At 38.9% G+C, this 9,380-nt stretch overlaps 1 protein-coding gene across 2 annotated transcripts; it reads left to right on the top strand.

Annotated features, from left to right (window-relative positions):
- Positions 1 to 10: 10 nt before the first annotated feature.
- Positions 11 to 6,966, top strand: trip13 (thyroid hormone receptor interactor 13). Of its 2 annotated transcripts, none has more exons than XM_078253093.1 (14): positions 11 to 149; positions 369 to 452; positions 808 to 967; positions 1,099 to 1,225; positions 1,875 to 1,930; positions 2,020 to 2,110; positions 2,287 to 2,359; positions 2,444 to 2,507; positions 2,598 to 2,684; positions 3,118 to 3,224; positions 3,433 to 3,586; positions 5,442 to 5,554; positions 5,684 to 5,753; positions 5,844 to 6,966. In XM_078253093.1, exons 2-14 carry the CDS (start codon positions 379 to 381, stop codon positions 5,928 to 5,930), a joined length of 1,263 nt encoding a protein of 420 aa, XP_078109219.1. In that variant the 5' UTR covers positions 11 to 149; positions 369 to 378; the 3' UTR covers positions 5,931 to 6,966. The 2 variants fall into 2 exon arrangements, with proteins under 2 accessions (XP_078109219.1, XP_078109218.1); XM_078253092.1 differs by having other exon boundaries at positions 11 to 144.
- Positions 6,967 to 9,380: the final 2,414 nt, after the last annotated feature.

Genomic DNA, 9,380 nt, shown 5'->3' on the forward strand with positions numbered 1-9,380 from the left:
CAAACGATGTGCTTCCGGTGTAACAAATCAGCGCGCTGAATTCGAGCGACTTTCGGCTTTCTGACAGCACAGCGGACCGTCGAAAGTTTCTTGGTTACCAGAACTTTGGTTGATGCAAGTTATCAGATTGACAACGTAAATGGTGTAAGGTATGGCTTCAGTTTTGTCGATATAGCATAGTGTTTACCTTAACTATTTGAAGGATGCTAACATTAGCCAGTTTATGTTAGCTAGCTAGCTAAGACATCGCCTACTTACCTAACGTTAGCTAACGACATGTACACGTTAGTTTTGGTTAAGACAACTTATCCATTAAGTACAAGACCAAAAAATACCTTTCAGCTAACTACTGTATGTGATGTCCACAGTTTTACAGGGATGGACGGTGACAGAATGGAGGTGAGAAACCAGAAACAAAACATCCATGTGGAGGTCCATGTTAAATCTCACAGGTGGGTTCGCTGAGTGAGTAGTTTAAAACATGTCAGTCAATACGTGTATGGAGTCCAGAAGAAACCACAGATCCTACCATGAATACAGAAAGAGACACACGCACGCACACGCTCAAAATGCAGTTTAACTGACCACAACCTATTAAAGCACTATGCAATGAGAAATTATGATTTGGGCATTTTTGCCAGCCGACCCTTTAACAACATAATAAAGTCACACTTTACCAAACAATGACATACATCAGGATATGCCTGAAATGACCAGTATTCATTCTTTTTGGTATAATGGTATCAGCTATGACAGGTGGGTAAATAATCAGCTATTTTACTTTTTCCATTCGTGTTCATAAATCAGCACAGCTAAACTGTCTGAAGTGAGGATACATATTCTGGCACTGCTGAATCGCCACAGCATGGTTTTTGGAAACTACAGATGGACAGAGTTTGATGAAGACTTCCTGCAGAAACATGTGGAATCCGTGGCAATAGTTGATCTTGAGGAACTGGTAACCCAGGTCTGTTATTTTGGTTTGCTTTGAATATTTTCCCTCATCGATATCATTGTTTGTTTTTTTTCATAATGAAGTAATATTGCTTTGCAGTTGTTTATTTTTTTTCCATGAACCCCCCCCCTCCCCACACACAGCCCCTTGATTTAAAGAGCTGCTCTGTCTCCGTTCACATCTTCACTCTGAATGAGGATGGACCCAGCACGCTCAGTTTGGAGGAGGATGAGGAGCTTTCAGCAGCCAATCACTGGTTGCTGCCAGCAGGTAACATCGGACATTGTGGAGGATAGCACGTTAAATATATAAACATAAGAAAAATACATTTTGGAGTGGAGGGGGACTTTAACAGAAACACTCAATGTTGAGACAGTGTTTCCAAATTAACTCAATCCTAGTTTGTTATATCTTTACTACAATTTCTTGTTACTTATTGGCCTACATATATATACACACTCCAGTATGAATTGAATAAGTAATAAAAAAAAAAAAAAAGTTGGCCGATTTATTGGTTTAGTTCTAATATGAATGGTCACTGGAAAAGTAGATTATGCGGAAGGAGTGGTTTAATACGTTTCTGTAAATGTTTTTACTTTTTTGCTGTAAAAACCTGACGTTCATTAGAATCCATCCTAACCTATGTGACTCCAACCTGACCAAAGCCTCTTTTCTCTGTTAAAACTACTTTTTTTACTATAAACTATTGTTTCATAACCACCTTTTACTCTTACAAGGGATATGGATTCCATAATCAAAAGAGATAAATGCTGGGTCAAGTGTAAATGTAAAGGCAAAATAATATAATAATGATAAATGAGTCATTTTATTTTTCATTATTTTAATTTGCACTATCTATTAGCTCTGGCTCATTACAATTCCATCTTTCCTCTAAAATGACTCGTTTTCTGTTTAACAGCTGAATTCAATGGGATTTGGGAGAGTCTGGTATATGACAGTGGAGTCAAAACCCAGGTAAAAAAAATTGAGACATGAGAGAAAATGATTACATAACATTTTCACTTTTCAAAGCTAGACAACACATTGTTTTCATTTCCCTTCAGCTCCTGGATTACGTCACAACAACAATTTACTTCTCAGACAAAAATGTCAACAGCAACCTGATTTCGTGGAACCGTGTTGTGCTGCTTCACGGTAAATGACGAATCAAAGTCATTTTAATTGGTTGAGGTTGTGAGATAGATGGCCTTTATTGTCATTGTACATGGAATCCTCCCAGACATTTGGAGAGCTCTTCTGTTCAATGAAAGACAGTGTCAGGGTTGATGAGCAAAAAAGTGATTTATCCTTTTGTTTATGCCAACATTCAGGACCCCCGGGCACAGGGAAAACGTCACTGTGCAAAGCTCTTGCTCAGAAGCTGTCAATCAGGCTGTCAAGTCGGTAAGACAATCCTCATTTCATTGAAACCACTTTAGCAGTAAGCACCTGCTCTTTTCATTTCAAAGTACACTCCTTTCCCCGCAGGTATTCTTATGGGCAATTTGTTGAGATAAACAGCCACAGCTTGTTCTCAAAGTGGTTCTCAGAGGTACACCTGGCTCCTTTTTTATGTTACATTGTTTAATCGGAGGATGTTCTAGATGAAACTGATATTTTCATCGTGCATCTTTTGTTACAGAGCGGTAAGCTGGTCACGAAGATGTTTCAAAAGATCCAACAACTGATTGACGACAAAGATGCTCTTGTGTTTGTCCTGATTGATGAGGTGAAAATCAGCTTCTCGGAAATTAACTTGTTATTGAACTCTGTTATCTGAGCCAAGAAAATTGTTACATGTTATTTAGCTGACGCTTTTATCCAAAGCGACTTACAATTGCTCTATATGTCAGAGGTTGCACGCCTCTGGAGCAACTAGGGGTTAAGTGTCTTGCTCAGGGACACATTGGTTGATGTATCGCAGTGGGATTCAAACCCAGATCTCCCACACCCAGTCATGTGTCATATCCACTGCGCCATCACCACCACAAAATCCATTTATTATTGAGTACATTCCTTCATTGATTTGCTTCCAGATTCACTGATATAAAACAGAAGGCTGTCTTGTGCATTAGTTGTACCTTAGTTATTTCATGGTCAGGAGTGTCTTTGCTGCGACTCAGGCTGCTTCTTTTGTGATTTATTTTTTTTATGGTGGGTAGGTGGAGAGTCTGACGGCTGCTAGGAGTGCCTGCCAGGCGGGAACAGAGCCTTCTGATGCCATCCGAGTGGTCAACTCCGTTCTCACTCAACTGGACCAGATCAAACGGTAAGGAAGCAAAATATCTCGCTCTATTTTATATCTCTATATCTCTAGCGGGGATGTAAAAATTATTAAATTATTATTATGGCATATGACACCAGAAGCCTTGGTTTTACATTCTTACAGTCACTCTTCATTACTGTCTTCACTGGAAAATCCTTGCATCAATCTTTTGTTTTGTCCTACTTGCACAAGTTTTGTGTCGATATTTCAGACATTCCAACGTCGTGATCCTGACGACCTCCAATGTGACAGAAAAGATAGACTTGGCGTTCGTGGACAGAGCTGACATCAAGCAGTACATCGGACCTCCATCTGTGAAGGGCATCTACAACATCTACCTCTCCTGCCTGGAGGAGCTGATGAAGGTGACCAAACAATCTAGCAAAGAATTTTTTTATTTGTAATCCAAAACATATCCGCCTAAACAAGTCTCTTACTTCCATGTTCAAACTTTGGGGCTTATTTTATGGTGGCCATGAGGTGCAAGGCTAATAAAATAAGTCTACCAATAAAAGGGTTGGTGGTTCGATCCCCGGCTTCTCCTGTCCACAATGGTAAAGTCAAAGTTGAGCAAGACACTTAACCCCAAATCGTCCCACTGGTTAGGCCAGCACCTTGATGGAGTGCTTTGGATAAAAGGGCCATTCAATTTGATTGAACTGAAAACGCAACAGCATTTTACAAAACAGAAATCGCAACAACGATTCAGAAAACATTTAACATTTTCAACAAAAACACGTTTGACTGTGAGATGGTTAATGAAAGATGAAAGCAGGGCCAAGACATCCTTTGATGGACAGGTGGAAAAATGGCAAGTCAAGAATAATGTGCTGATATGCACTAATATCAGACCACACTGGATTCCAGAAAATTCTCAAAACTAATTGATATGTATTGAAACATAACAGAATCTAACTGCACATATTTGGACTCAGTAATAATCTTATTCAACAACTAAGATTTGTATGTTGCAGTATGTGTAATATAAAGTGCAAAATTAGCCTGACATTGCCTCTTAAGTTAATTCTTTCGATTTCCAAGAGGCGTTCGGTTATCAATGACCACTATTGGATAGACCTACAACTAGTCTGGATCAACGACAGTTCAGTTCCTGGATAATCACGTTCTCTTCGGGAAACACAAACTTCGAGCTAGCAAGCTACACGCTGTGCTTGTAAAGATTTACAAAGAATATGTTTACAGCATTTATCATACTATCAAACTGGGACTTTTTGGCGGGGACTTGCTATGGACAAAATACACACGGTGATACACTGGTAAGAGCAAATTATGTTTACCCATGTATCCAGCTAATTTAAATAGCTCACATTACAGCAATGTTATTATTTTTCCCCTTTGAGAGCGCCTCTTCATGCCAGCACTTTCCTGTGTGAACAGTTAACTTCATTTAATATTGTATGTGGTGTTTTCTTTTGCCGGGTTTAAATGTTCCACCAAAACAAGTTCCTTACCGAGACCATTTTGCAAAGCCACCGTCGCTGCGTCCGGAGCTTGGCACCCCCAAGACCATTTTGACGTAATTGGTTCAAAGAAATGCAAACAACCCAGAGCGAGTTTTTTTTTTTTCTCATATCCTGCAATGTATGTGTGGAGGAGCCAGACCTTACTCTGCAGCTCTGTGGGGATAGGTCTGGAAATACAAGACTAACCCTACAACCAATCGGAGCAAGGACAAATGTAAACCGACTACAGTGTGCGGGGATGAGCTGTGATGAAGTAGCAATCCCTGTATCAATATGTCTGTGAACCAGTGTTGCCGTTTTTGCCATCAGAATTTGAAAATTGTACTTTAAAAAGTCCTCTTTACTAAGCTAGGTTTATGCTTGCTGTAGTGACGCCGGCACGAGGGTGCGTGAGCCAAAGATGACGTCATCACATATTTTGCGCAAAGCACGAAGGCTCCGCAAATTGTCAGTCATTGTCTAAAACCGGTCCCATATGACATAAACGGTTGTGATTGGCCCGGTCGGCTGGAAATCTGTCTGAGCGGGAAGGGAACCACATGTTTCTGCCAGAGCAAATAAACCATGAGCTTGCAGATTCTTCTGCTTCCCAGGCTAGTGGAAAATATAAATTATACGTAAAAGATAGTGATAATATTTAACTTTATTATCTTCTAAAACGGTACAAAAACATTTATTTAAAAGGGTGAGTTGATACATTTGAATTTCTTATGTCTATGCTTCATGATATGTGCAGTGCCAGATCATCTACCCCCGCCAGCAGCTGTTTACCATGTTTGAGCTCGAGACGATGGGCTTTGCAAAGAGTGAGGTGTCCGAACACAGTCTGAACCTGAGGAACATTGCTCTGTGAGTACATCCTCCCATAATGCAGTAGCACCCAAATCCCACCGTCTCTGTGCTCTAGTCATAACATCAAGCGCCAGTGAGAACTTAAAAAACCACAGGCTAATGTTTTGTTTTTCTTTTCATTTCCAGAAAAAGCAAAGGTTTGAGTGGAAGAGCACTCAGGAAGTTACCGTTTCTATCCCATGCACTGTTTGTAAAGGTAAGTATTTATTTTGTTCTACAGAGTGTAGGAAGAAAAGAGTCGTATAGTTTTTTTTAATGACTTTTTTAAAAATGTGTTTGCCTGCAGACACCGACAGTGACTCTTGAGAGGTTTTTGGAGGCTATGGACCAAGCAGTGGATAAACAGACAGAGGAAAAAGCTAACCTGGTCTGAACTTATTACAGTGCCCAAAGACAAAGACACATGATTGTTCATGAGCTCTCAATTCCATGCCTCATATCTTTTTATAAAGCTTAATCCATTCATTTGGCAGCAATGTGTTAAATATATTGGCAAGTAACAGTGTTTTTTTTTTTTTTTAAACAAATACTATCTGTAACATAAGTAATTATTCAGGTAATTCTGTTGGTGCTGCTAGCCTAAATACCAAGTCGGTTTCAGGCAGTTTGGTTTAAGATGGTGTACCCAGTGCTTGAATTTTCTGTTTACTCTCTTCTTAGTTTCAAAGTGATATTTTTATGTAACATTCAGCTTTAACCTTCATTCAGCTTCTTTTGGTTCCTAATGTTAAAGGGACAGTTCACGTTTGTATTGGCATTAGTTACTTTCCTTAATATCACTGCGTACACATTAGCTCAGTCTGTGGATTTTATTGGAAATATCCCATTGAGATGGCAATGTGTTTTTGTTAAGTGGTTACATTTTTTGCTGTTCATTTCTCTTATACAAGTTGCCAGCTCACTGAGATACCTACATCCACAGGATCTGTAGAATAAGCTAATGTTAATGTATGATACCAACTTATGTTAAAAAATATGAACTATCCCTTAAACGTGCTGTTTTTTCATACACTCAGTGTTCATGTGTTATATGTTTTAAAAAGGGATGTTCCTCGTAGACCATCACTTAAAAAAAATGTCAGTCAGTTCTATATTTATGTTAACAACATATCTTCTTTAAACTTTCTGGATTCATGCATTCATTAGCCTACAACTTTATTTTGTATATAAAATTGTAATAAACAATATTGTTTATGCTTTTGTGTGTTGTTGAAATGTTGCAGATGCATTATGGAGATTTTAAGAAAGCCTTTGGGCCACCACTTGGTGGCGCACAGATTCTGTCATACGGTTGTAAATATGGAAAGACAGATTTAATATAGTGTTTTTTATTAGATACGTGATAATCACCTTAAGGGCAGTCAATGAAAATGCCCACAGTAATAAAACCAGATTGCAGTTGACCTTGAGTCTGTCTCGTGTTGGTTATCTAAATAACTTTGCTGAGTAAAACAACAAACTCATACAGATGTATAAAAAGTGCATTTGCAAATCTGGAAGTGAAAAGCTGATCCAGGTTTTACTTCGAGTGCAATTGTGCAGCTAACACAGTAGTCCTCCTTTTATGAAACCACCTCCTGCATGGGGACTCAAAGTGATATATGGTTATGCTGTCTGACTGTGTGTGTTTTTGCATAGCTGCCACCAGTTTGCCCCACAAACAAAACTTGAAAGATGATTCAGTTATGAAATGTATCAGTCAGTTTATATGAACAGATAAGTGGCTCCATTGTGGGTATGAACATGTTTTGCATTCTGTGAATGCTCTGCTTCTATGCACGTCAGCTGCCGGGTTCAGACAATGTGCCCTTTGTTTGTTGTTGAGCAACAGCTTTTTCACTCCACTTCAAAGGTGGATTCTGTAGGCTGTTCCTAAATGTAAAAGGAAAGCAAACATCTTTATTTACACGCTACATTTCTGCTCAATCCTATCGCTGTCACACTTAAAATGACCTTTCTTGGATGTTATATGTAGCACATTACAAATGCAATTTGGGTGGATTTGATTTTAGTTTAGAGCAAGCAAAATATGTATACTCTAATCAAGACCTTCAAGGACAGGTTTTCCTTTAATGCCACTTTATCTTTTACACCTAATTGTTTGGCACCCTCTTTTTTTTATGTCAATGAAGTTTTTATGTGAGATGAATCACATTAGGAAGCTATACTTTTCTCTAATCTGATCAATGATCACAAAGTAAAGAGGGAAGATAGAGAAAGGGGGAGCTGTAGAAACAGGCATGGTAAATAAAACCATAATTGCTGTGTCTGGAGGCCTTTTTTCTTTTGACTGTAGTTGCTCCAAAGCCAGGCAGCTGTTAAAAGGCAATCAAGACGCAGTTCGGAAGAAAAGTCAAAAGCCTTATTGTTACAGGGTTTTATCACTGTTTCAAGCAGTTTGGAAATGTCAGAAAACTCCAAACAAAACAAGTCTGATGTTTATCCTCTCAACCGTTGTTCAGGTACATGGCTGAAAGCAATGGAATATCGCTGCATGTGCCAATGGTGATTCACATAGGGAGGGAATTAACTTACACACATACTTATAGGCATGTTAAGAAGAAACTGAACAGAGCTGCACACAAAACTATGGAAACTATCACTCATTTCTCTGAGTATAACATCACATGATCTTTAAGATGATTTTGAAGTGCATTGATTGGCACAAGTTTAGAAAATCCTTGCACTTTTGCTAGTATAATGATCCACATCCTTTGTGCAAATGTGTAATAAGAGCAAGCTGTTTCAGGGCTTCCCAATTCTTCATCTGCATGACAGCCTTTGGTGATAAACCAGGACGTTTATCCAAGTGAGCATTGCTCTTTAAAGACAACCTCAACTCTGTCTTGCTGTTCCCAGTCTAAAGTATCCTGTCAGAAATTGAATGAACAGTTGTTGTTTCTGCTTGAGATTTTTGTTTTGCATCCCTTATGTGTGTCATCCATTGAAGTGGGATGTTAGAGGGGATGAGAGAAAGAGGATGAGGGAGAGATACCTTGTAAAGAGGCAGAATCCTGGGAGCCAGGGTGCATAAAGAAATGGTGATAATTAGGCACGGCAAGTAGATCAAAGAAAGCTGCCATCAATGAGCTATGCAAATGTCGGCTCATCCTGTCAGCCACAGACAGTGATCTGAGAGTCATGTGTTTGAGAACTCAAATGGCAGACAAATTGACAAGAAATAGCTGCACTCCACATTCATCAAGGTGAAACTAGGACACTATGATATAGTACCATTTTGACAAAAAATAGGATGTTCTTCCAGCAGAACAGAGAATGTGTGTTATGTTCCTCCAGGCAGAGCTGATTTGTTTAGGTAATAAAGGAAAAGGGTTAGTGCATGGGCTGTAATTTCTTATGCAGCGGTGAGTGATCGACTGACACCAAGCTTATGACAGTTTAGGATTTGATGACATGCAAAGATCAAAGCAACATCTCTCCTCATTATGAATTTAATCTGCACAAGAGTGGAATATTTACAAAAAAACTAACATAACATTCACGTTTTCACACTGAGCTAAAGGTTCCTTAGTATATGAATATTCATAACTCGTGTGTCCTGCGGCCGGGCCCTGTTTTATCGCCCTGCCAAAAGAAACAAACTATAAAATTGCTGAATAGCTTTTGATGTCTGGTGGTTAGTACAGCATGTTCTTCTGGTTTTCTTTTATAAACAATAGTTTAACTTTAGCATCTGTTGTGCACACTCCTTAAACAAATAATGGAACATATAATGGGGCATCTTATCAGTGTGTGGTTAGCACACAGACTAGTAGAATAATAATTTACTAAATAATAATGTTATTGCACCTTGTGCGTTTAT

The sequence above is a fragment of the Sander vitreus genome, chromosome 6, assembly GCF_031162955.1.
Source record: "Sander vitreus isolate 19-12246 chromosome 6, sanVit1, whole genome shotgun sequence".
In the NCBI taxonomy this organism is placed as follows: Eukaryota; Metazoa; Chordata; class Actinopteri; order Perciformes; family Percidae; genus Sander; species Sander vitreus.

Coding starts and splice junctions, on each gene's coding strand:
- trip13 (XM_078253092.1), top strand. Junction 2,508..2,597: donor TCTCAAAGTGGTTCTCAGAG/GTACACCTGGCT, acceptor CTTTTGTTACAG/AGCGGTAAGCTGGTCACGAA. Junction 3,587..5,441: donor GCCTGGAGGAGCTGATGAAG/GTGACCAAACAA, acceptor TGATATGTGCAG/TGCCAGATCATCTACCCCCG.